The sequence below is a fragment of the Coregonus clupeaformis genome, chromosome 12 (assembly GCF_020615455.1).
Source record: "Coregonus clupeaformis isolate EN_2021a chromosome 12, ASM2061545v1, whole genome shotgun sequence".
In the NCBI taxonomy this organism is placed as follows: domain Eukaryota; kingdom Metazoa; phylum Chordata; class Actinopteri; order Salmoniformes; family Salmonidae; genus Coregonus; species Coregonus clupeaformis.
In genome coordinates, this window is record NC_059203.1 from 19,630,648 (window position 1) to 19,658,567 (window position 27,920).

Genomic DNA, 27,920 nt, shown 5'->3' on the forward strand with positions numbered 1-27,920 from the left:
CAGGAAATGGCAAATTCATTGGCAGCATGCCCACTGCTAGGCCTACAACGACGTCTAGATATGTTTTTACAGTAATTTCGCCGTCTGTAACCGAGGGGAAAACAGTTAACTCACAGTAAGCTAGGACATCGACACGTAGCAACCCTTGCTGTTCTATATTGACATCCAAAGGGAAGGAAAACGGTCCAACTGGTTAGCTAGCTAACGCCACAATCAGTGGTGAGTAGCTAACGTTAGCTAGCTTGCTAGCGTATGTTGCAAACGTTAGCTGGCTTGTCAGCTTTCTTTACAGTTGTCTTTTTCTTGCCAACCTGCCCCACTGTCTTCTATCTTTGCTGCAGCCACACATACGTAGTTGGTTCGCTGTCCATGGTGCTGAAGTTGATCATATTTGCATTGCAGCCATAAACCAAGGTTAGTGTTGTATGTTTTTCATAAAGCCATAAAAATGTAAATATCAGTTTGGTGATGTTTGAAAAATGGTGTGCATTGATTTTGATTTTATTAGGGTCCCCATTAGCCGACCTCAAGGGCACAGCTAGTCTTACTAGGGTCTGACACATAACACACAATACATTACAGACAAAAGACTACAATTTACTTATATTTAAAACATTAACGTGTGTGTGTGTGCGTGCCCACATCTATCAGTAACACATACAGTACCAGTCAAAAGTGTGGATACACCGACTCATTCAAGGGTTTTTCTTTATTTTTGTTCCATATTGACTGACCTTCATGTCTTAAAGTAATGATGGACTGGAATTTCTCTTTGCTTATTTGAGCTGTTCTTGCCATAATATGGACTTGGTCTTTTACTAAATAGGGCTATCTTCTGTATACAACACAACACAACTGATTGGCTCAAACGCATTAAGAAAGAAATGACACAAATTAACTTTTAAGAAGGCACAACTGTTAATTGAAATGCATTCCAGGTGACTACCTCATGAAGCTGGTTGAGAGAATGCAAGAGTGTGCAAAGCTGTCATCAAGGCAAAGGGTGGCTATTTGAAGAATCTCAAATATAAAATATATTTTGATTTGTTTAACACTTTTTTGTTATTTCATAGTTTTGATGTCTTCACTGTTATTCTACAATGTAAAAATAAAGAAAAACCCTTGAATGTGTAGGAGTGTCCAAACTTTTGACTGGGAGTGTACATGACAGTACATGCACACAACAAGTAGGTCACATGGGGGAGTGGCATTGTGCCGTGAGATGTTGCTTTATTTGTTTTTTGAAACCAGGTTCGCTGTTCACTTGTGCTATATGAGATGGAAGGGAGTTCCATGCAATCATTGCTCTGTATAATACTGTACGTTAACTAGATTTTTTTCTGGACCTGTGGACTGTGAAAACACCCCTGGTTGCATGTCGGGGGAAGTATGTGTGTCAGTGCTGTGTATAACAATTAGTAATTCCCATCACATTAATGTTTCTTATAAAAACAAGAAGTGATGCAGTCAGTCTTTCCTCAACTCTTTCCTCAACTCAAGAGAGACTGGCATGCATAGTATTGATATTAGCCCTCTGATTACAATGCTTTACTAGGGCCTTCTTTGCAGCACTTAACTATATGACTGGACAATAATCAAGATAAGATAAAACTAGAGTAGAGGGCGAAGAGAGCTGCCCTGCGGTACACCACACTTTACATGTTTAACATTAGAGAAGCTTTCATTAAAGAAAACCCTCTGTGTTGGTGTGTGTAAGTGTCAGGTAGTGTGTGTAAGTGTGCCCATAGGCTAGGCCCTCTCATCCCTTCCAGGCTTTTGGGAGGGAGGGTGGACAATGCCCCTGTCATAGCGGATGTAAGCATGATTCTTCTGCTCAATCATCAGACGATTTTTCCTGATTCATCTGGAATTCCAGTTTTTTTTTTACATGTATCCAAATAGAAACAGATCTGGGCCCGGTTTCCCAAAAGCATCTTAAGGCTAAGTTTGGTTAATAAAAAAATGGTCAGATGACACAGATGCTAAGCTACAGGACTGTTTTGCAAGCACAGACTGGAATATGTTCCGGGATTCTTCAGATAGCATTGAGGAGTACCCCACATCAGTCACCGGCTTCATCAATAAGTGCATCGATGACGTCGTCCCCACAGTGACCGTACGTACATACCCCAACCAGAAGCCATGGATTACAGGCAAAATCCGCACTGAGCTAAAGGGTAGAGCTGCCGCTTTCAAGGAGCGGGACTCTAACCCGGAAGCTTATAAGAAATCCCGCTATGCCCTCCGATGAACTATCAAACAGGCAAAGAGTCAATACAGGACTAAGATTGAATCGTACTACACCGGCTCTGACGCTCGTCGGATGTGGCAGGGCTTGAAAACTATTACAGACTACAAAGGGAAGCACAGCCGCAAACTGCCCAGTGACACAAGCCTACCAGACGAGCTAAATCACTTCTATGCTCGCTTCGAGGAAAGCAACACTGAAGCATGCATGAGAGCATCAGCTGTTCCGGATGACTATGTGATCACGCTCTCCGTAGCCGATGTGAGTAAGACTTTTAAGCAGGTCAACATTCACAAGGCCGCGGGGCCAGACGGATTAATAGGATGTGTACTCCGAGCATGTGCTGACCAACTGGCAAGTGTCTTCACTGACATTTTCAACATGTCCCTGACTGAGTCTGTAATACCAACATGTTTCAAGCAGACCACCATAGTCCCTGTGCCCAAGGACTCTAAGATAACCTGCCTAAATGACTGCCGACCCGTAGCACTTTGAAAGGCTGGTCATGGCTCACATCAACACCATTATCCCAGAAACCCTAGACCCACTCCAATTTGCATACCGCCCCAACAGATCCACAGATGATGCAATCTCTATTGCACTCCACACTGCCCTTTCCCACCTGGACAAGAGGAACACCTACGTGAGAATGCTATTCATTGACTACAGCTCAGCGTTCAACACCATAGTGCCCTCAAAGCTCATCACTAAGCTAAGGATCCTGGGACTAAACACCTCCCTCTGCAACTGGATCCTGGACTTCCTGACGGGCCGCCCCCAGGTGGTAAGGGTAGGTAATAACACGTCTGCCACGCTGATCCTCAACACGGGTGCCCCTCAGGGGTGCATGCTCAGTCCCCTCCTGTACTCCCTGTTCACCCATGACTGCATGGCCAGGCACGACTCCAACACCATCATTAAGTTTGCAGACGACACAACAGTGGTAGGACTGATCACCGACAACGATGAGACAGCCTATAGGGAGGTGGTCAGAGACCTGGCCGTGTGGTGCCAAGATAAAAACCTCTCCCTCAACGTGATTAAGACAAAGGAGATGATTGTGGTCTACAGGGAAAAAAAAAGAGGACTGAGCACGCCCCCATTCTCATCGACGGGGCTGTAGTGGAACAGGTTGAGAGCTTCAAGTTCCTTTGTGTCCACATCACCAACTAACTATCATGGTCCAAACACACCAAGACAGAGGGTAGTGCGTACGGCCCAGTACATCACTGGGGTCAAGCGTCCTGCCATCCAGGACCTCTATACCAGGCGGTGTCAGAGGAAGGCCCTAAAAATTGTCAAAGACTCAAGCCACCCTAGTCATACACTGTTCTCTCTGCTACCGCACGGCAAGCGGTACCGGAGCGCGAAGTCTAGGTCCAAAAGGCTTCTCAACAGCTTCACCCCCAAGCCATAAGACTCCTGAACAGCTAATCATGGCTACCCGGACTATTTGCACCCCCACCCCCTCTTTTACGCTGCTGCTACTCTGTTTACTATTTATGCATAGTCACTTTAACTCTACCCACATGTACATATGACCTCAATTATCTCGACTAACCGGTGCCCCCGCACATTGACTCTACCGGTACCCCCCTGTATATAGCCTCCCTACTGTTATTTCCCATTGACTCTATACCGGTACCCCCCTGTATATAGCCTCCCTACTGTTATTTCACATTGACTCTACACCGGTACCCCCCTGTATATAGCCTCCCTACTGTTATTTCACATTGACTCTGTACCGGTACCCCCCTGTATATAGCCTCCCTACTGTTATTTCACATTGACTCTACACCGGTACCCCCCTGTATATAGCCTCCCTACTGTTATTTCACATTGACTCTGTACCGGTACCCCCCTGTATATAGCCTCCCTACTGCTATTTTATTTTACTGCGGCTCTTTAGCTATTTGCTTTTATTTTTAGATTTTTCTTAATTAACACTTTATTTTACATTTTTCTTTAAAAAATGGCATTGTTTGTTAAGGGCTTGTAAGTAACCATTTGACTGTAATGTCTACTACACCTGTTGTATTTGGCGCATGTGGCAAATACAATTTGATTTGATTAGATCATTAGAACCTTCGTAGGAGCATCGTTAAATCTCAGAGCCACTATTTATGTTGCACTTGAAAACGGTCGTATTCTAACGCCTTCCTCGGACCACTCGTAGAACCGATAAGTGCATCGTTAGATGCTTTTTATACACAGAATATCTCTGCTAAATATAGAATCACATGGTTTATCCGTCTCTTTGTGACAGCCGATAACTTCAGAACAAAGTTCACTACAAAATAAAAAGCTGCCTATGTCTTTTGGAATTGATACAAACAAGCGACGTATAAAATTATGCTTCTAATGAAAACCGAGATGAGCAGTACCCTAGGCTATAGTCCTATTTCAAACATATTGAAATACATTTCATGTTTAATCAACTGAGTTCTATATCTATCTGTAATTTTTCTCAATATATTTCATGCTGTGTAGCCTAACGTGCACACAATGATGTGCCAAATCGGTGATTTAGTGCATTTGTTTTGGGTAAGCATTAGAATAAGCCGCCTCAACATTTTGCAGCTCAAAACGTTTTGGGACGGTGACACATTTTGTGTTGTTTTGGCTCTGTACTCCAGCACTTTGGATTTGAAATGATACAATGACTATGATGTTAACATGCATACTGTCAAGGGTTAATTTGAGGGTATTTTCATCCATATCGGGTGAACCGTTTACAGTACTTTTTGTACATAGTCTCCCCATTTTAGGGGACCAAAAGTATTGGGACAAATTCACTTATGTGTATTAAAGTAGTCAAAAGTTTAGTATTTGGTCCCATTTTCATAGCACACAATGGTTACAACAAGCTTGTGACTCTACAAACTTGTTGAATGCATTTGCTGTTTGATTTGGTTGTGTTTCAGATTATTTTGTGCCCAATATAAATGAATGGTAAAATAATGTATTTTATCATTTTGGAGTCACTTTTTTGAAAATAAGAATAGAATATGTTTCTAAACACTTCTACATTAATGTGGATGCTACCATGGTTACGGATAATCCTGAAAGCATCGTGAATTATGATGATTGAGAAAGTTAGAGGCATAAATATCATTCCCCCCCAAAAATGCTAACCTCCCCTGTCCCCTGTCCCTACCCAAAATCCTAGGGTGTATTCACCAAGCTGAAGCAAACGGAACGAAACTAGGAGGGACCTACATACATCTGCTAAATGACTAAAATGTAAATGTAATACATGAATTAACCTCCCGAGTGGCGCAGTGGTCTAAGGCACTGCATCGCAGTGCTAGCTGTGCCACTAGAGATCCTGGTTCGAATCCAGGCTCTGTCGTAGCCTGCCGCGACCGGGAGACCCATGGGGCGGCGCGCAATTGGCCCAGCGTCGTCCAGGGTAGGGGAGGGAATGGCCGGCAGGGATTTAGCTCAGTTGGTAGAGCATGGCGTTTGCAACGCCAGGGTTGTGGGTTCGATTTTTTATTTAATTTTTTATAAAAAAATAATGTATGCACTAACGGTAAGTCGCTCTGGATAAGAGCGTCTGCTAAATGACTAAAATGTAAAATGTAATGAATTTGTCCAACAGAATCTCTCTTTTGTTGCAAAACGTTTTACTACGGTGTTTGACTAATGAATACACCGTGGTTTCCCTGCTTTTCTAGCTTGTCCTCCTTACCACGTCCCTGATTATATTGTAGCCTCGACCAGGACTTGAACCCAGGTCCAGTGACAGTCAACTCAACACCTTAGCCGTCAAGCCAAGAGATCCAAACCTCTTGATGAGGTCGTAAGGTGTTGGGTTAAGGTCCCTACAGTTAAGGATTGTTGCTTGATTCTGCTGCTGAGTCCTTTCTCAACAGGAGTATTAATACGAGTGTCAACACTGTCCCCATGTACTGATCACATCCCTGCTCTTCCAACAGGAGTAGCTAATAATATGAGCGTCAACACTGTCCCCTGTACTGTGAAGCCTGCTGTCACCCTGCAGATTGAAGATGCTAAGACTGATTCAAGTCGTCCCGGTGTCTATGTCGTAGATGTTACACTTCCTATAGGACAGACTGTCAACGTGAGTCGATAAAACCTGATTCCTTTTCATACACAGTTTTTTTTCTCTCCACACACTTGGTAAAATGAGGCTATGTGAAGTAGGCTATTTTCTTTGGAAGTGAGTCACTTTGAAATCTTCTCTGAAGCTCAAAGTAGTTTCCTTCGAGGCCCAGCTTTTCTAGCGATAACAAGCCTGGTATTCTAGTGGTTTCAAAACAACTATCTCTTCCTACAACTTTCAAGCTAGACATGATTGCCACTCAACCATTGTCCACATACAGTAACATACATCTAATCTGTGTCTTCATCACCCCTCCTAGATCCAGGAGATCTCCTTTAAGAACTACTACACAGCATACGTGTCGATGCGTCTACTGAGGAGAGATGGGGAGGGGGCAGCTAAGTGGGCTACATGTCTGAGGAACCACTGTTTGATGCCCAGCCCACACACTGAAGAGGGGTCACAAGACTACTGCTCTGTCTACAGACAACAGGTTAGGGGAGGGAGGGAGGGAGGGAGGGAGGGAGGGAGGGAGGGAGGGAGGGAGGGAGGGAGGGAGGGAGGGAGAGAGAGATGGAGAAATGGAGAGGGAGTGAGGGGGGAGGGAGGGAGAAGGACTACTGCTCTGTCTACAGACAACAGGTTAGGGGAGGGAGGGAGGTAGAAGGACTACGTCTCTGTCTACAGACAACAGGTTAGGGGAGGGAGGGAGGGAGGGAGGGAGAAGGACTACGTCTCTGTCTACAGACAACAGGTTAGGGGGAGGGAGGGAGGGAGGGTGGGAGAAGGACACTGCTCTGTCTACAGACAACAGGTTAGGGGGAGGGGGAGGGAGGGAGGGAGGGAGAAGGACTACTGCTCTGTCTACAGACAACAGGTTAGGGGGAGGGAGGGAGGGAGGGAGGGAGGGAGGGAGAAGGACTACTGCTCTGTCTACAGACAACAGGTTAGGGGAGGGAGGGAGACGGACTACTGCTCTGTCTACAGACAACAGGTTAGGGGAGGGAGGGAGGGAGGGAGACGGACTACTGCTCTGTCTACAGACAACAGGTTAGGGGGAGGGAGGGAGGGAGGGAGGGAGAAGGACTACTGCTCTGTCTACAGACAACAGGTTAGGGGGAGGGAGGGAGGGAGGGAGGGAGGGAGGGAGGGAGGGAGGGAGGGAGAAGGACTACTGCTCTGTCTACAGACAACAGGTTAGGGGGAGGGAGGGAGGGAGGGAGGGAGGGAGGGAGGGAGGGAGGGAGGGAGGGAGAAGGACTACTGCTCTGTCTACAGACAACAGGTTAGGGGAGGGAGGGAGGGAGGGAGACGGACTACTGCTCTGTCTACAGACAACAGGTTAGGGGGAGGGAGGGAGGGAGGGAGGGAGGAGAAGGACTACTGCTCTGTCTACAGACAACAGGTTAGGGGAGGGAGGGAGGGAGGGAGGGAGGGAGAAGGACTACGTCTCTGTCTACAGACAACAGGTTAGGGGGAGGGAGGGAGGGAGGGTGGGAGAAGGACTACGTCTCTGTCTACAGACAGCAGGTTAGGGGAGGGAGGGGGGGAGGGAGAAGGACTACGTCTCTGTCTACAGACAACAGGTTAGGGGAGGGGGGAGGGAGGGAGGGAGGGAGGGAGGGAGGGGGAGGGAGGGAGAAGGACTACGTCTCTGTCTACAGACAACAGGTTAGGGGGAGGGAGGGAGGGAGAAGGACTACGTCTCTGTCTACAGACAACAGGTTAGGGGGAGGGAGGGAGGGAGGGAGGGAGGGGGTGAGGGAGGGAGAAGGACTACGTCTCTGTCTACAGACAACAGGTTAGGGGAGGGAGGAGGGAGGAGGGAGGGAGAAGGACTACGTCTCTGTCTACAGACAACAGGTTAGGGGGAGGGAGGGAGGGAGGGAGGGAGGGAGGGAGGGAGAAGGACTACTGCTCTGTCTACAGAAAACAAGTTAGGGGAGGGAGGGAGGGAGGGAGGGAGAAGGACTACTGCTCTGTCTACAGACAACAGGTTAGGGGAGGGAGGGAGGGAGGGAGGGAGAGAGAGATGGAGGCATGGAGAGGGAGTGAGGGGGGTGGGTGGTTTAATGATAAAAGGTGGTAAAGATCATATAAGATGGAGGGAGGGAGGGAGAAGGACTACGTCTCTGTCTACAGACAGCAGGTTAGGGGGAGGGAGGGAGGGAGGGAGGGAGGGAGGGAGGGAGGGAGGGAGGGAGGGAGGGAGGGAGGAGGGAGGGAAGGACTACGTCTCTGTCTACAGACAGCAGGTTAGGGGAGGGAGGGAGGGAGGGAGGGGGAGGGAGAAGGACTCACGTCTCTGTCTACAGACAGCAGGTTAGGGGAGGGAGGGAGGGTGGGAGAAGGACTCACGTCTCTGTCTACAGACAGCAGGTTAGGGGGAGGGAGGGAGGGAGGGAGGGAGGGAGAAGGACTACTGCTCTGTCTACAGACAACAGGTTAGGGGATGGAGGGAGGGAGGGAGGGAGGGAGAAGGACTACTGCTCTGTCTACAGACAACAGGTTAGGGGAGGGAGGGAGGGAGGGAGGGAGGGAGGGAGGGAGGGAGACGGACTACTGCTCTGTCTACAGACAACAGGTTAGGGGGAGGGAGGGAGGGAGGGAGGGAGGAGGGAGAAGGACTACTGCTCTGTCTACAGACAACAGGTTAGGGGAGGGAGGGAGGGAGGGAGGGAGGGAGGGAGGGAGAAGGACTACTGCTCTGTCTACAGACAGCAGGTTAGGGGAGGGAGGGAGGGAGGGAGGGAGAAGGACTACTGCTCTGTCTACAGACAACAGGTTAGGGGGAGGGAGGGAGGGAGGGAGGGAGGGAGGGAGGGAGGGAGGGAGGGAGAAGGACTCACGTCTCTGTCTACAGACAGCAGGTTAGGGGAGGGAGGGAGGGTGGGAGAAGGACTACGTCTCTGTCTACAGACAGCAGGTTAGGGGAGGGAGGGAGGGAGGGAGGGAGAAGGACTACTGCTCTGTCTACAGACAACAGGTTAGGGGAGGGAGGGAGGGAGGGAGGGAGACGGACTACTGCTCTGTCTACAGACAACAGGTTAGGGGAGGGAGGGAGGGAGGGAGAAGGACTACTGCTCTGTCTACAGACAGCAGGTTAGGGGAGGGAGGGAGGGAGGGAGGGAGAAGGACTACTGCTCTGTCTACAGACAACAGGTTAGGGGAGGGAGGGAGGGAGGGAGGGAGAAGGACTCACTGCTCTGTCTACAGACAGCAGGTTAGGGGAGGGAGGGAGGGAGGGAGGGAGAAGGACTACGTCTCTGTCTACAGACAACAGGTTAGGGGAGGGAGGGAGGGAGGGTGGGAGAAGGACTACGTCTCTGTCTACAGACAGCAGGTTAGGGGAGGGAGGGAGGGAGGAGGGAGGGAGGGAGGGAGAAGGACTACGTCTCTGTCTACAGACAACAGGTTAGGGGAGGGGGGAGGGAGGGTGGGAGGGAGGGAGGGAGGGAGGGGGGAGGGGAGGGAGGGAGAAGGACTCACGTCTCTGTCTACAGACAGCAGGTTAGGGAGGGAGGGAGGGAGGGAGAAGGACTACTGCTCTGTCTACAGACAACAGGTTAGGGGGAGGGAGGGAGGGAGAAGGACTACGTCTCTGTCTACAGACAACAGGTTAGGGGGAGGGAGGGAGGGAGGGTGGGAGAAGGACTACGTCTCTGTCTACAGACAGCAGGTTAGGGGAGGGAGGGAGGGAGGGAGGGAGGGAGGGAGAAGGACTACGTCTCTGTCTACAGACAACAGGTTAGGGGGAGGGGGGAGGGAGGGTGGGAGGGAGGGAGGGAGGGGGAGGGGGGAGGGAGGGAGAAGGACTCACGTCTCTGTCTACAGACAGCAGGTTAGGGGGAGGGAGGGAGGGAGGGAGGGAGAAGGACTACTGCTCTGTCTACAGACAACAGGTTAGGGGAGGGAGGGAGAAGGACTACGTCTCTGTCTACAGACAACAGGTTAGGGGGAGGGAGGGAGGGAGGGAGGGAGGGAGGGAGGGAGGTAGGGGGAGGGAGGGAGGGGGTGAGGGAGGGAGAAGGACTCACGTCTCTGTCTACAGACAACAGGTTAGGGGAGGGAGGGAGGGAGAAGGACTACGTCTCTGTCTACAGACAACAGGCTAGGGGAGGGAGGGAGGGAGGGAGGGAGAAGGACTACGTCTCTGTCTACAGACAACAGGTTAGGGGAGGGAGGGAGGGAGGGAGGGAGAAGGACTCACGTCTCTGTCTACAGACAACAGGTTAGGGGGAGGGAGGGGGGGGGGGGGAGGGAGGGAGAAGGACTACGTCTCTGTCTACAGACAACAGGTTAGGGGGAGGGAGGGAGGGAGGGAGGGAGGGAGGGAGGGGAGGGAGGGAGAAGGAATACGTCTCTGTCTACAGACAACAGGTTAGGGGAGGAGGGAGGGAGGGAGAAGGACTACGTCTCTGTCTACAGACAACAGGTTAGGGGAGGGAGGGAGGGAGAAGGACTACGTCTCTGTCTACAGACAACAGGTTAGGGGGAGGGAGGGAGGGAGGGAGGGAGGGAGGGAGGGAGGGGGAGGGAGGGAGAAGGACTACTGCTCTGTCTACAGACAACAGGTTAGGGGAGGGAGGGAGGGAGGGAGGGGAGGGAGGGAGAAGGACTACTGCTCTGTCTACAGACAACAGGTTAGGGGAGGGAGGGAGGGAGGGAGGGAGGGAGAAGGACTACGTCTCTGTCTACAGACAACAGGTTAGGGGAGGGAGGGAGGGAGGGGGGAGGGAGAAGGACTGCTCTGTCTACAGACAACAGGTTAGGGGGAGGGAGGGAGGGAGGGAGGGAGGGAGGGAGGGAGGGAGAAGGACTACGTCTCTGTCTACAGACAACAGGTTAGGGGGAGGGAGGGAGGGAGGGAGGGAGGGAGGGAGAAGGACTACTGCTCTGTCTACAGACAACAGGTTAGGGGAGGGAGGGAGGGAGGGAGGGAGGGAGGGAGGGAGAAGGACTCACGTCTCTGTCTACAGACAGCAGGTTAGGGGAGGGAGGGAGGGAGGGAGGGAGGGAGGGAGGGAGGGGGGAGGGAGGGAGAAGGACTACGTCTCTGTCTACAGACAACAGGTTAGGGGGAGGGAGGGAGGGAGGGAGGGAGGGAGGGAGGGAGGGAGGGAGAGGGAGGGAGAAGGACTACTGCTCTGTCTACAGACAACAGGTTAGGGGAGGGAGGGAGGGAGGGAGGGAGGGAGAAGGATTCACGTCTCTGTCTACAGACAGCAGGTTAGGGGAGGGAGGGAGGGAGGGAGGGAGGGAGGGGGGAGGGAGGAGAAGGACTACGTCTCTGTCTACAGACAACAGGTTAGGGAGGGAGGGAGGGAGGGAGGGAGGGAGGGGGGAGGGAGGGAGAAGGACTACGTCTCTGTCTACAGACAACAGGTTAGGGGAGGGAGGGAGGGAGGGAGGGAGGGGGTGAGGGAGGGAGAAGGACTACGTCTCTGTCTACAGACAACAGGTTAGGGAGGGGGGAGGGAGGGAGGGAGGGAGAAGGACTACGTCTCTGTCTACAGACAACAGGTTAGGGGAGGGAGGGAGGGAGAAGGACTACGTCTCTGTCTACAGACAACAGGTTAGGGGAGGGAGGGAGGGAGGGAGGGAGGGAGGGAGGGAGGGAGGGGGGAGGGAGGGAGAAGGACTACTGCTCTGTCTACAGACAACAGGTTAGGGAGGGAGGGAGGGAGGGAGGGAGGGAGGGGGGGAGGGAGGGAGAAGGACTACTGCTCTGTCTACAGACAACAGGTTAGGGGGAGGGAGGGAGGGAGGGAGAAGGACTACGTCTCTGTCTACAGACAACAGGTTAGGGGGAGGGAGGGAGGGAGGGAGGGAGGGAGGGAGGGAGGGGGGAGGGAGGGAGAAGGACTGCTCTGTCTACAGACAACAGGTTAGGGGGAGGGAGGGAGGGAGGGAGGGAGGGAGGGAGGGAGGAGGGAGGGAGAAGGACTACGTCTCTGTCTACAGACAACAGGTTAGGGGAGGGAGGGAGGGAGGGAGGGAGGGAGAAGGACTACTGCTCTGTCTACAGAAAACAAGTTAGGGGGAGGGAGGGAGGGAGGGAGGGAGAAGGACTACTGCTCTGTCTACAGACAACAGGTTAGGGGAGGGAGGGAGGGAGGGAGGGAGGGAGAAGGACTACGTCTCTGTCTACAGACAGCAGGTTAGGGGAGGGAGGGAGGGAGGGAGGGAGGGAGGGAGAAGGACTCACGTCTCTGTCTACAGACAGCAGGTTAGGGGAGGGAGGGAGGGAGAAGGACTCACGTCTCTGTCTACAGACAGCAGGTTAGGGGAGGGAGGGAGGGAGAAGGACTACGTCTCTGTCTACAGACAGCAGGTTAGGGGAGGGAGGGAGGGTGGGAGAAGGACTCACGTCTCTGTCTACAGACAGCAGGTTAGGGGAGGGAGGGAGGGTGGGAGAAGGACTACGTCTCTGTCTACAGACAGCAGGTTAGGGAGGGGGGAGGGAGGGTGGGAGAAGGACTACGTCTCTGTCTACAGACAGCAGGTTAGGGGAGGGAGGGAGGGAGGGAGGGAGAAGGACTACGTCTCTGTCTACAGACAGCAGGTTAGGGGAGGGAGGGAGGGAGGGAGGGAGGGAGAAGGACTACTGCTCTGTCTACAGACAGCAGGTTAGGGGAGGGAGGGAGGGAGGGAGGGAGGGAGGGAGGGAGGGAGGGAGGGAGAAGGACTACGTCTCTGTCTACAGACAGCAGTACAGGTAAGACATTAGGAGGTGTATTCTGATGACGGCTTTATTTCTACATCTGGCTAAAATATTCATCACCAAATGCTCCTGAGCCATTTCATATGGAATCTTAAGAAACCTTGATGTGATATGAGTGACAATGCATTTGCATTATGTAAATGTATCTTCTTTTTTTAAATAAAGGATCACAGCTCAGGTTTGCTTAATTTTTTAAAAGTTAATCTTGGAGGTAAACCAAATTATAGTTTGGCTTACTTCAAGTAGCTGTTAAGCTAATTTACATGACTTGTGGAAGCCATGTTTCCTGATTAGTTCAGTATGGGTGTTTGATGTGGAAACCATATTTCCTGATTAGTTCAGTATGGGTGTTATGGTTGTTAGATGCTGATGGAGCCAGATAATGTGTTATGGTTGTTAGATGCTGATGGAGCCAGATAATGTGTTATGGTTGTTAGATGCTGATGGAGCCAGATAATGTGTTATGGTTGTTAGATGCTGATGGAGCCAGATAATGTGTTATGGTTGTTAGATGCTGATGGAGCCAGATAATGTGTTATGGTTGTTAGATGCTGATGGAGCCAGATAATGTGTTATGGTTGTTAGATGCTGATGGAGCCAGATAATGTGTTATGGTTGTTAGATGCTGATGGAGCCAGATAATGTGTTATGGTTGTTAGATGCTGATGGAGCCAGATAATGTGTTATGGTTGTTAGATGCTGATGGAGCCAGATAATGTGTTATGGTTGTTAGATGCTGATGGAGCCAGATAATGTGTTATGGTTGTTAGATGCTGATGGAGCCAGATAATGTGTTATGGTTGTTAGATGCTGATGGAGCCAGATAATGTGTTATGGTTGTTAGATGCTGATGGAGCCAGATAATGTGTTATGGTTGTTAGATGCTGATGGAGCCAGATAATGTGTTATGGTTGTTAGATGCTGATGGAGCCAGATAATGTGTTATGGTTGTTAGATGCTGATGGGAGCCAGATAATGTGTTATGGTTGTTAGATGCTGATGGAGCCAGATAATGTGTTATGGTTGTTAGATGCTGATGGAGCCAGATAATGTGTTATGGTTGTTAGATGCTGATGGAGCCAGATAATGTGTTATGGTTGTTAGATGCTGATGGAGCCAGATAATGTGTTATGGTTGTTAGATGCTGATGGAGCCAGATAATGTGTTATGGTTGTTAGATGCTGATGGAGCCAGATAATGTGTTATGGTTGTTAGATGCTGATGGAGCCAGATAATGTGTTATGGTTGTTAGATGCTGATGGAGCCAGATAATGTGTTATGGTTGTTAGATGCTGATGGAGCCAGATAATGTGTTATGGTTGTTAGATGCTGATGGAGCCAGATAATGTGTTATGGTTGTTAGATGCTGATGGAGCCAGATAATGTGTTATGGTTGTTAGATGCTGATGGAGCCAGATAATGTGTTATGGTTGTTAGATTCTGATGGAGCCAGATAATGTGTTATGGTTGTTAGATGCTGATGGAGCCAGATAATGTGTTATGGTTGTTAGATGCTGATGGAGCCAGATAATGTGTTATGGTTGTTAGATGCTGATGGAGCCAGATAATGTGTTATGGTTGTTAGATGCTGATGGAGCCAGATAATGTGTTATGGTTGTTAGATGCTGATGGAGCCAGATCATGTGTTATGGTTGTTAGATGCTGATGGAGCCAGATAATGTGTTATGGTTGTTAGATGCTGATGGAGCCAGATAATGTGTTATGGTTGTTAGATGCTGATGGAGCCAGATCATGTGTTATGGTTGTTAGATGCTGATGGAGCCAGATAATGTGTTATGGTTGTTAGATGCTGATGGAGCCAGATCATGTGTTATGGTTGTTAGATGCTGATGGAGCCAGATCATGTGTTATGGTTGTTAGATGCTGATGGAGCCAGATAATGTGTTATGGTTGTTAGATGCTGATGGAGCCAGATCATGTGTTATGGTTGTTAGATGCTGATGGAGCCAGATAATGTGTTATGGTTGTTAGATGCTGATGGAGCCAGATCATGTGTTATGGTTGTTAGATGCTGATGGAGCCAGATAATGTGTTATGGTTGTTAGATGCTGATGGAGCCAGATCATGTGTTATGGTTGTTAGATGCTGATGGAGCCAGATAATGTGTTATGGTTGTTAGATGCTGATGGAGCCAGATAATGTGTTATGGTTGTTAGATGCTGATGGAGCCAGATAATGTGTTATGGTTGTTAGATGCTGATGGAGCCAGATAATGTGTTATGGTTGTTAGATGCTGATGGAGCCAGATAATGTGTTATGGTTGTTAGATGCTGATGGAGCCAGATAATGTGTTATGGTTGTTAGATGCTGATGGAGCCAGATAATGTGTTATGGTTGTTAGATGCTGATGGAGCCAGATAATGTGTTATGGTTGTTAGATGCTGATGGAGCCAGATAATGTGTTATGGTTGTTAGATGCTGATGGAGCCAGATAATGTGTTATGGTTGTTAGATGCTGATGGAGCCAGATAATGTGTTATGGTTGTTAGATGCTGATGGAGCCAGATAATGTGTTATGGTTGTTAGATGCTGATGGAGCCAGATAATGTGTTATGGTTGTTAGATGCTGATGGAGCCAGATAATGTGTTATGGTTGTTAGATGCTGATGGAGCCAGATAATGTGTTATGGTTGTTAGATGCTGATGGAGCCAGATAATGTGTTATGGTTGTTAGATGCTGATGGAGCCAGATAATGTGTTATGGTTGTTAGATGCTGATGGAGCCAGATAATGTGTTATGGTTGTTAGATGCTGATGGAGCCAGATAATGTGTTATGGTTGTTAGATGCTGATGGAGCCAGATAATGTGTTATGGTTGTTAGATGCTGATGGAGCCAGATAATGTGTTATGGTTGTTAGATGCTGATGGAGCCAGATCATGTGTTATGGTTGTTAGATGCTGATGGAGCCAGATAATGTGTTATGGTTGTTAGATGCTGATGGAGCCAGATCATGTGTTATGGTTGTTAGATGCTGATGGAGCCAGATCATGTGTTATGGTTGTTAGATGCTGATGGAGCCAGATAATGTGTTATGGTTGTTAGATGCTGATGGAGCCAGATCATGTGTTATGGTTGTTAGATGCTGATGGAGCCAGATCATGTGTTATGGTTGTTAGATGCTGATGGAGCCAGATCATGTGTTATGGTTGTTAGATGCTGATGGAGCCAGATCATGTGTTATGGTTGTTAGATGCTGATGGAGCCAGATAATGTGTTATGGTTGTTAGATGCTGATGGAGCCAGATCATGTGTTATGGTTGTTAGATGCTGATGGAGCCAGATAATGTGTTATGGTTGTTAGATGCTGATGGAGCCAGATCATGTGTTATGGTTGTTAGATGCTGATGGAGCCAGATAATGTGTTATGGTTGTTAGATGCTGATGGAGCCAGATCATGTGTTATGGTTGTTAGATGCTGATGGAGCCAGATAATGTGTTATGGTTGTTAGATGCTGATGGAGCCAGATAATGTGTTATGGTTGTTAGATGCTGATGGAGCCAGATAATGTGTTATGGTTGTTAGATGCTGATGGAGCCAGATAATGTGTTATGGTTGTTAGATGCTGATGGAGCCAGATAATGTGTTATGGTTGTTAGATGCTGATGGAGCCAGATAATGTGTTATGGTTGTTAGATGCTGATGGAGCCAGATAATGTGTTATGGTTGTTAGATGCTGATGGAGCCAGATAATGTGTTATGGTTGTTAGATGCTGATGGAGCCAGATAATGTGTTATGGTTGTTAGATGCTGATGGAGCCAGATAATGTGTTATGGTTGTTAGATGCTGATGGAGCCAGATAATGTGTTATGGTTGTTAGATGCTGATGGAGCCAGATCATGTGTTATGGTTGTTAGATGCTGATGGAGCCAGATAATGTGTTATGGTTGTTAGATGCTGATGGAGCCAGATCATGTGTTATGGTTGTTAGATGCTGATGGAGCCAGATAATGTGTTATGGTTGTTAGATGCTGATGGAGCCAGATCATGTGTTATGGTTGTTAGATGCTGATGGAGCCAGATAATGTGTTATGGTTGTTAGATGCTGATGGAGCCAGATAATGTGTTATGGTTGTTAGATGCTGATGGAGCCAGATCATGTGTTATGGTTGTTAGATGCTGATGGAGCCAGATAATGTGTTATGGTTGTTAGATGCTGATGGAGCCAGATCATGTGTTATGGTTGTTAGATGCTGATGGAGCCAGATCATGTGTTATGGTTGTTAGATGCTGATGGAGCCAGATCATGTGTTATGGTTGTTAGATGCTGATGGAGACAGATCATGTGTTATGGTTGTTAGATGCTGATGGAGCCAGATCATGTGTTATGGTTGTTAGATGATGATGGAGCCAGATCATGTGTTATGGTTGTTAGATGCTGATGGAGCCAGATCATGTGTTATGGTTGTTAGATGCTGATGGAGCCAGATCATGTGTTATGGTTGTTAGATGCTGATGGAGCCAGATCATGTGTTATGGTTGTTAGATGCTGATGGAGCCAGATGTGTTATGGTTGTTAGATGCTGATGGAGCCAGATAATGTGTTATGGTTGTTAGATGCTGATGGAGCCAGATCATGTGTTATGGTTGTTAGATGCTGATGGAGCCAGATCATGTGTTATGGTTGTTAGATGCTGATGGAGCCAGATCATGTGTTATGGTTGTTAGATGCTGATGGAGCCAGATCATGTGTTATGGTTGTTAGATGCTGATGGAGCCAGATCATGTGTTATGGTTGTTAGATGCTGATGGAGCCAGATCATGTGTTATGGTTGTTAGATGCTGATGGAGCCAGATCATGTGTTATGGTTGTTAGATGCTGATGGAGCCAGATCATGTGTTATGGTTGTTAGATGCTGATGGAGCCAGATAATGTGTTATGGTTGTTAGATGCTGATGGAGCCAGATAATGTGTTATGGTTGTTAGATGCTGATGGAGCCAGATAATGTGTTATGGTTGTTAGATGCTGATGGAGCCAGATAATGTGTTATGGTTGTTAGATGCTGATGGAGCCAGATAATGTGTTATGGTTGTTAGATGCTGATGGAGCCAGATAATGTGTTATGGTTGTTAGATGCTGATGGAGCCAGATAATGTGTTATGGTTGTTAGATGCTGATGGAGCCAGATAATGTGTTATGGTTGTTAGATGCTGATGGAGCCAGATAATGTGTTATGGTTGTTAGATGCTGATGGAGCCAGATAATGTGTTATGGTTGTTAGATGCTGATGGAGCCAGATAATGTGTTATGGTTGTTAGATGCTGATGGAGCCAGATAATGTGTTATGGTTGTTAGATGCTGATGGAGCCAGATCATGTGTTATGGTTGTTAGATGCTGATGGAGCCAGATCATGTGTTATGGTTGTTAGATGCTGATGGAGCCAGATCATGTGTTATGGTTGTTAGATGCTGATGGAGCCAGATCATGTGTTATGGTTGTTAGATGCTGATGGAGCCAGATCATGTGTTATGGTTGTTAGATGCTGATGGAGCCAGATAATGTGTTATGGTTGTTAGATGCTGATGGAGCCAGATAATGTGTTATGGTTGTTAGATGCTGATGGAGCCAGATAATGTGTTATGGTTGTTAGATGCTGATGGAGCCAGATAATGTGTTATGGTTGTTAGATGCTGATGGAGCCAGATAATGTGTTATGGTTGTTAGATGCTGATGGAGCCAGATAATGTGTTATGGTTGTTAGATGCTGATGGAGCCAGATAATGTGTTATGGTTGTTAGATGCTGATGGAGCCAGATAATGTGTTATGGTTGTTAGATGCTGATGGAGCCAGATAATGTGTTATGGTTGTTAGATGCTGATGGAGCCAGATAATGTGTTATGGTTGTTAGATGCTGATGGAGCCAGATAATGTGTTATGGTTGTTAGATGCTGATGGAGCCAGATAATGTGTTATGGTTGTTAGATGCTGATGGAGCCAGATAATGTGTTATGGTTGTTAGATGCTGATGGAGCCAGATAATGTGTTATGGTTGTTAGATGCTGATGGAGCCAGATAATGTGTTATGGTTGTTAGATGCTGATGGAGCCAGATAATGTGTTATGGTTGTTAGATGCTGATGGAGCCAGATAATGTGTTATGGTTGTTAGATGCTGATGGAGCCAGATAATGTGTTATGGTTGTTAGATGCTGATGGAGCCAGATAATGTGTTATGGTTGTTAGATGCTGATGGAGCCAGATAATGTGTTATGGTTGTTAGATGCTGATGGAGCCAGATAATGTGTTATGGTTGTTAGATGCTGATGGAGCCAGATAATGTGTTATGGTTGTTAGATGCTGATGGAGCCAGATAATGTGTTATGGTTGTTAGATGCTGATGGAGCCAGATAATGTGTTATGGTTGTTAGATGCTGATGGAGCCAGATAATGTGTTATGGTTGTTAGATGCTGATGGAGCCAGATAATGTGTTATGGTTGTTAGATGCTGATGGAGCCAGATAATGTGTTATGGTTGTTAGATGCTGATGGAGCCAGATAATGTGTTATGGTTGTTAGATGCTGATGGAGCCAGATAATGTGTTATGGTTGTTAGATGCTGATGGAGCCAGATAATGTGTTATGGTTGTTAGATGCTGATGGAGCCAGATCATGTGTTATGGTTGTTAGATGCTGATGGAGCCAGATAATGTGTTATGGTTGTTAGATGCTGATGGAGCCAGATCATGTGTTATGGTTGTTAGATGCTGATGGAGCCAGATAATGTGTTATGGTTGTTAGATGCTGATGGAGCCAGATAATGTGTTATGGTTGTTAGATGCTGATGGAGCCAGATAATGTGTTATGGTTGTTAGATGCTGATGGAGCCAGATCATGTGTTATGGTTGTTAGATGCTGATGGAGCCAGATCATGTGTTATGGTTGTTAGATGCTGATGGAGCCAGATCATGTGTTATGGTTGTTAGATGCTGATGGAGCCAGATCATGTGTTATGGTTGTTAGATGCTGATGGAGCCAGATCATGTGTTATGGTTGTTAGATGCTGATGGAGCCAGATCATGTGTTATGGTTGTTAGATGCTGATGGAGCCAGATCATGTGTTATGGTTGTTAGATGCTGATGGAGCCAGATCATGTGTTATGGTTGTTAGATGCTGATGGAGCCAGATCATGTGTTATGGTTGTTAGATGCTGATGGAGCCAGATCATGTGTTATGGTTGTTAGATGCTGATGGAGCCAGATAATGTGTTATGGTTGTTAGATGCTGATGGAGCCAGATAATGTGTTATGGTTGTTAGATGCTGATGGAGCCAGATAATGTGTTATGGTTGTTAGATGCTGATGGAGCCAGATCATGTGTTATGGTTGTTAGATGCTGATGGAGCCAGATCATGTGTTATGGTTGTTAGATGCTGATGGAGCCAGATCATGTGTTATGGTTGTTAGATGCTGATGGAGCCAGATCATGTGTTATGGTTGTTAGATGCTGATGGAGCCAGATCATGTGTTATGGTTGTTAGATGCTGATGGAGCCAGATCATGTGTTATGGTTGTTAGATGCTGATGGAGCCAGATCATGTGTTATGGTTGTTAGATGCTGATGGAGCCAGATCATGTGTTATGGTTGTTAGATGCTGATGGAGCCAGATAATGTGTTATGGTTGTTAGATGCTGATGGAGCCAGATAATGTGTTATGGTTGTTAGATGCTGATGGAGCCAGATAATGTGTTATGGTTGTTAGATGCTGATGGAGCCAGATAATGTGTTATGGTTGTTAGATGCTGATGGAGCCAGATAATGTGTTATGGTTGTTAGATGCTGATGGAGCCAGATAATGTGTTATGGTTGTTAGATGCTGATGGAGCCAGATAATGTGTTATGGTTGTTAGATGCTGATGGAGCCAGATAATGTGTTATGGTTGTTAGATGCTGATGGAGCCAGATAATGTGTTATGGTTGTTAGATGCTGATGGAGCCAGATAATGTGTTATGGTTGTTAGATGCTGATGGAGCCAGATCATGTGTTATGGTTGTTAGATGCTGATGGAGCCAGATCATGTGTTATGGTTGTTAGATGCTGATGGAGCCAGATCATGTGTTATGGTTGTTAGATGCTGATGGAGCCAGATCATGTGTTATGGTTGTTAGATGCTGATGGAGCCAGATCATGTGTTATGGTTGTTAGATGCTGATGGAGCCAGATCATGTGTTATGGTTGTTAGATGCTGATGGAGCCAGATCATGTGTTATGGTTGTTAGATGCTGATGGAGCCAGATAATGTGTTATGGTTGTTAGATGCTGATGGAGCCAGATAATGTGTTATGGTTGTTAGATGCTGATGGAGCCAGATAATGTGTTATGGTTGTTAGATGCTGATGGAGCCAGATAATGTGTTATGGTTGTTAGATGCTGATGGAGCCAGATAATGTGTTATGGTTGTTAGATGCTGATGGAGCCAGATAATGTGTTATGGTTGTTAGATGCTGATGGAGCCAGATAATGTGTTATGGTTGTTAGATGCTGATGGAGCCAGATAATGTGTTATGGTTGTTAGATGCTGATGGAGCCAGATAATGTGTTATGGTTGTTAGATGCTGATGGAGCCAGATAATGTGTTATGGTTGTTAGATGCTGATGGAGCCAGATAATGTGTTATGGTTGTTAGATGCTGATGGAGCCAGATAATGTGTTATGGTTGTTAGATGCTGATGGAGCCAGATAATGTGTTATGGTTGTTAGATGCTGATGGAGCCAGATAATGTGTTATGGTTGTTAGATGCTGATGGAGCCAGATAATGTGTTATGGTTGTTAGATGCTGATGGAGCCAGATAATGTGTTATGGTTGTTAGATGCTGATGGAGCCAGATAATGTGTTATGGTTGTTAGATGCTGATGGAGCCAGATAATGTGTTATGGTTGTTAGATGCTGATGGAGCCAGATAATGTGTTATGGTTGTTAGATGCTGATGGAGCCAGATAATGTGTTATGGTTGTTAGATGCTGATGGAGCCAGATAATGTGTTATGGTTGTTAGATGCTGATGGAGCCAGATAATGTGTTATGGTTGTTAGATGCTGATGGAGCCAGATAATGTGTTATGGTTGTTAGATGCTGATGGAGCCAGATAATGTGTTATGGTTGTTAGATGCTGATGGAGCCAGATAATGTGTTATGGTATTTAGATGCTGATGGAGCCAGATAATGTGTTATGGTTGTTAGATGCTGATGGAGCCAGATAATGTGTTATGGTTGTTAGATGCTGATGGAGCCAGATAATGTGTTATGGTTGTTAGATGCTGATGGAGCCAGATAATGTGTTATGGTTGTTAGATGCTGATGGAGCCAGATAATGTGTTATGGTTGTTAGATGCTGATGGAGCCAGATAATGTGTTATGGTTGTTAGATGCTGATGGAGCCAGATAATGTGTTATGGTTGTTAGATGCTGATGGAGCCAGATAATGTGTTATGGTTGTTAGATGCTGATGGAGCCAGATAATGTGTTATGGTTGTTAGATGCTGATGGAGCCAGATAATGTGTTATGGTTGTTAGATGCTGATGGAGCCAGATAATGTGTTATGGTTGTTAGATGCTGATGGAGCCAGATAATGTGTTATGGTTGTTAGATGCTGATGGAGCCAGATAATGTGTTATGGTTGTTAGATGCTGATGGAGCCAGATCATGTGACTTCAGTGAGACTGATCCTGCGACAGCCTTCGTCAGCCTGGCTGAATTTCACTGTGGAGGAGATTAAACTACACCCCTGTTTAAATGAGGTAAGTCACTGAAAAATGTATAGAGGGTTGTACTGTATGATCAAATAGAAAGAAAACATGATCAATGTGCCTCTGATCATCAGGCCTGCAGCATAACTGTCTAAGGTTGGGGGTGCTGAGTAGTGGAGTTGAGAAACACTGCCGTTGAAGTTATTTCCACAATAAAGTGCATTCATTCACTCTCTCTCTCTCTTCTTCCAGGATTCAGAGTGGGACATTCCTGATTGGTTGTCAGACCTCACACAGGTTGACCAACTGTGTGATTTACAGGTAAGGCTCTTATCAACCAGTTGGTTCTCTTCAATATAACTTTATAACTATCAGCCCTTTTAGACTGGATTCCAGTATTCTAACTCCTACACAGCTTCCTTTGGGATCCCTCGTAGTCAAGTATGATTTCCCTCCAGTTTTCACAGGTCTGGCTGGCCGGCCATGGCTGAATAGGCCAATCTGTGACCTGCAGATCTTGTCTCAGTGGGGGCGGATCTTTTACGTAATTTAGCAGACGCCGTTATCCAGAGCGACTTACAGTAGTGAGTGCATACATTTTCATACTGGTCCCCCGTGGGAATCGAACCCACAACCCTGGCGTTGTAAGCGCCATGCTCTACCAACTGAGCTACACGGGACTACTTGTCTCAGTGGGGGCAGGGATGGTCAGATCTTGTCTCGGTGGGGTCAGGGATGGTCAGATCTTGTCTCGGTGGGGTCAGGGATGGTCAGATCTTGTCTCAGTGGGGTCAGGGATGGTCAGATCTTGTCTCAGTGGGGTCAGAGATGGTCAGATCTTGTCTCGGTGGGGTCAGGGATGGTCAGATCTTGTCTCGGTGGGGTCAGGGATGGTCAGATCTTGTCTCAGTGGGGTCAGGGATGGTCAGATCTTGTCTCAGTGTGGCAGAGATGGTCAGATCTTGTCTCAGTGGGGGCAGGGATGGTCAGATCTTGTCTCAGTGGGGGCAAGGATGATCAGATCTTGTGTCAGTGGGGGCAAGGATGGTCAGAGCTTGTCTCATTGGGGGCAGGGTAGTTCATCCTATCGCTTTTCCCAGCTAGTAGTTTTCTTCTTTCTGCCAGGAAGAGTTGTGTTCCATTGATGATTTTGGTACTCCATGAGGATCTGTCAAGGACATGGGTTTACCTATTGTTAGGATCCCTATGGCTTTTCTTCAGGTGTGCTTTGAGGTTGTCACGGAAACACTTCTTCTGACCTCCAGGGGCACGGATTCCATCTTTGAGCTGGGAGTAGGAGACGTTTTTGGGAAGCCTTGAGTTGCTTATCCTTGCGAGGTGACCTGCCAATCGGAGTTGAGGTTTCATAATGGTGGCTTCCACACTGGAGGAGTTGGTTCTCTCCAGGACACTGATGTTTGGTTGTCTGTCTTCCCAGGTGATGTTCTGTATCTTTCTGAGGAGTTGGTTCTCTCCAGGACACTGATGTTTGGTTGTCTGTCTTCCCAGCTGATGTTCTGTATCTTCCTGAGGAGTTGGTTCTCTCCAGGACACTGATGTTTGGTTGTCTGTCTTCCCAGCTGATGTTCTGTATCTTCCTGAGGAGTTGGTTCTCTCCAGGACACTGATGTTTGGTTGGATGTCTTCCCAGCTGATGTTCTGTATCTTCCTGAGGAGTTGGTTCTCTCCAGGACACTGATGTTTGGTTGGATGTCTTCCCAGCTGATGTTCAGTGTCTTCCTGAGGAGTTGGTTCTCTCCAGGACACTGATGTTTGGTTGTCTGTCTTCCCATCTGATATTCAGTATCTTCCTGAGGAGTTGGTTCTCTCCAGGACACTGATGTTTGGTTGGATGTCTTCCCATCTGATGTTCAGAATCTTCCTGAGGAGTTGGTTCTCTCCAGGACACTGATGTTTGGTTGTCTGTCTTCGCAGCTGATGTTCAGTATCTTCCTGAGGAGTTGGTTCTCTCCAGGACACTGATGTTTGGTTGTCTGTCTTCCCATCTGATGTTCAGTATCTTTCTGAGGAGTTGGTTCTCTCCAGGACACTGATGTTTGGTTGTCTGTCTTCGCAGCTGATGTTCAGTATCTTCCTGAGGAGTTGGTTCTCTCCAGGACACTGATGTTTGATTGTCTCTCTTCCCAGCTGATGTTCAGTATCTTCCTGAGGAGTTGGTTCTCTCCAGGACACTGATGTTTGGTTGTCTGTCTGTCTTCCCATCTGATGTTCAGTATCTTCCTGAGGAGTTGGTTCTCTCCAGGACACTGATGTTTGGTTGGATGTCTTCCCAGCTGATGTTCTGTATCTTCCTGAGGAGTTGGTTCTCTCCAGGACACTGATGTTTGGTTGGATGTCTTCCCAGCTGATGTTCAGTGTCTTCCTGAGGAGTTGGTTCTCTCCAGGACACTGATGTTTGGTTGTCTGTCTTCCCATCTGATGTTCAGTATCTTCCTGAGGAGTTGGTTCTCTCCAGGACACTGATGTTTGGTTGTCTGTCTTCCTATCTGATGTTCAGTATCTTCCTGAGGAGTTGGTTCTCTCCAGGACACTGATGTTTGATTGTCTCTCTTCCTAGCTGATGTTCAGTATCTTCCTGAGGAGTTGGTTCTCTCCAGGACACTGATGTTTGGTTGTCTGTCTTCCAGTATCTTCCTGAGGCAGTGTTGGTGAAAGGGACTTGATGTGTTTGCGATAAACCTTTCAAGTTTCAGTGCCGTATAGCAGGGTAGGAATAAGTTTACCAAATGCAGAACTAGCTGGAGCAATCCGATGTTGGATTTCATCATCGATTAGGATATTGCTAGAGAGGTGGGCACGTTTTCAAGCATTACATCTTTGGCTGGGATCTAGGTGGGTGACCGGTGTGCTCCCGGAGCTTGCTGGAAGATGATCTTAGTTTTACTGGTATTGAGTGTTAGACCCATCCTTCTGTATGCTTCTGGGAATATGTTGACGATGGCCTGGAGGTCAGCTTCTGAGCAGTCATTGACTTGGGCATCAAGTGACTGCATACTGAAATTCTACAACAGAAGTGGTTGTGGTTCTTGACTTGGCTCTGAAATGGTTGATATTGAACATGTTCCCGTCTGTCCTGTAGGTGATATACATGCCTCTGGGTCTATTCTGTCAGGTAGATCCTTCCAGCCAGGAAGATGGTGAAGAGAGTTGGTGCGGTGATGCAGCCTTGCTTTAATCTGCTCCTTATCTCGATTGACTCTGTGGTTTCGCCACCAGAGAGAATGACAGCCTTCATACCCTCATGCAGGAAGTGGAAGATGTTAACTCATTTTGTAGGGCGGACATATCTTCGGGAGGATTCTCCACAGGGCTTCACGGTTAACAGAGTCAAAGGCCTTGGTCAGATTGAAGAAGGCCATGTATAGCTGTAGTCTTTGCTCCTGGCACTTCTCTTTGCGTTAACGGGCTGAAGTTCCTCTGCTGGGTTGAAAGCCACAGTTTTTTTGGCAAGGGATTGGAGTCTGTTAAGTAGGATTCTCGCAAGTGTTTAGCCTGCGGTGGCAAGAAGGGAGTTTCCGCTGTATTTGCCACAGTCCAACTTGTCCCCTTTCTTGAAGATGGTGAAAAATTATGGCATCTTTCAGTTCGCTGGGAAGATCTTCATGACTTCATCATTCCAAATCCTGACCATAAGGGAGTGCAGGGGATCTATTAGGAATTCTCCTCCACACACACACACACACACATACACACATACACACATACACACACACACACACATACACACTGTCCTCTTCTGGGAGAAGTTCTCTAAGGGGCTAACAAAAAAAATAACTGTCTTACTGGTCAAAGACCTTTATAAAACACACAGAAAAGAGAATATGGAAACACAGTATTTATTGTGTTGCTGTGTCTCTAGGACGTTCCAGATCCTCAGACAAACACCGATAGCCATCTTCCTGGTCAATAACCTTCATAAAAACCCTAACCCTTTATACAACATAGCTACATAAAAGAGAAAATAATATATGTTACAATATTGTATATCGTTGTTGTGTCTCTAGGGTCTTCCAGATCCTCAGACGGTATCTTCCAGTATTCAGCAGATGTGGGCGTTAACAGAGGTCATGCAGACCAACCAGACCACTGCTTCCATAGGACGCTTCGATGTAAGACGTGTTCTTACTGTTCATTTAAACGTGGAGTCAAACGCAAATCACTTTTCCTGGGGTAGTGGGACAGAAAGATCTAGAAAGTAAAGATGGGTCTGTATGCTACAACACCTTTTATCGGTTAACAATGTTTCAATCCAAACTAATCTGCATTAATGTCCTGGACCCAAGTCTTTGTCAGTTGGTATCGATTCCATTTTGTTTTCAGCTCGTTTATGGTCAACTCATTTCATTTTCATGCTTGTGTGTTTCTGGGCAGGTTGATGGCTGCTACGATATCAACTTGCTGTCCTTCACTTAACAAGGAATTGACTGGAGGTTAATTTTACATGGAGCCATCTATGGTGTTGCTGGTAAAATGTGAAAATCACCATTGCTCTCCCAAAGTGTATTTGATTAATTGCCTGTTATATTTAAGTTTTATGAAAAGTATATTTATTTGTGAAAAACTAAACTTTGAATAGTTTGTTTTTTGTTTTGTTTATTTTTTAACAACTTGCCCACCTTTGCCACTCATGATTGTAACGTTGTTTATTATAGAAGTCCAACAGAAGAGAGATGCATGTTGGCCTTCAGCCAGATGAGGGCAGTAGTGAGCGCTAAGGAGACGCTGTGAACTAACTATCTGAGATGTGGATATAGCATGCTGGCTGCTGTTGTTGGTGGTTTGCCGTCTCCAACTCTCTTATTGTAAGTTATTCATGAATAATACGAATGTCTAATTACCCTTCAATGCAAAACATAATTTCCATCAACATTGTACTGAAGAATGAGGTGAAGGAATTGATATGCTATACTTATTCATGGACGCCCAACCTTTTGACGTAACATATTATGGGCCTTACAAGACGACATCATAAAGGCTCATATAGAAAGTCATTCATTCAACAGATGGGTTCTGTTATTATATTCAAATGATATTCCTGTATCCTACAAGCAGTCGTATGTACGTAGATTAACCAGCCGTTGGGTGCAGACCATTTGGTCGGTCTTTTACAGAACGAATGAAATAAATGTATATTGAAAAGGAACGTT

General features: G+C 46.8%; 1 protein-coding gene and 1 non-coding gene across 2 annotated transcripts; one reads left to right on the top strand and one right to left on the bottom strand.

The window, feature by feature from the left end:
• Window positions 1-27,920, top strand: nicn1 (nicolin 1). The gene is made up of 8 exons (XM_041891901.1): window positions 1-219; window positions 342-414; window positions 6,190-6,335; window positions 6,637-6,810; window positions 22,690-22,803; window positions 23,005-23,073; window positions 26,778-26,882; window positions 27,145-27,920. The coding sequence occupies exons 3-8, from the start codon at window positions 6,204-6,206 to the stop codon at window positions 27,184-27,186; spliced, it is 636 nt and encodes a 211-aa protein (XP_041747835.1). The 5' UTR covers window positions 1-219; window positions 342-414; window positions 6,190-6,203; the 3' UTR covers window positions 27,187-27,920.
• trnav-uac lies at window positions 23,360-23,433 on the bottom strand. The gene has a single exon. It is a non-coding gene; the product is annotated as a tRNA-Val (tRNA).

Bases quoted from the DNA above. Each gene is read 5' to 3' on its own strand.
- nicn1 (XM_041891901.1), top strand. From the start codon at position 6,204: ATGAGCGTCAACACTGTCCCCTGTACTGTGAAGCCTGCTGTCACCCTG. The intron at 6,336-6,636 runs GTGAGTCGATAA...CACCCCTCCTAG, and splicing joins CTATAGGACAGACTGTCAAC to ATCCAGGAGATCTCCTTTAA. The intron at 6,811-22,689 runs GTTAGGGGAGGG...TATGGTTGTTAG, and splicing joins GCTCTGTCTACAGACAACAG to ATGCTGATGGAGCCAGATCA.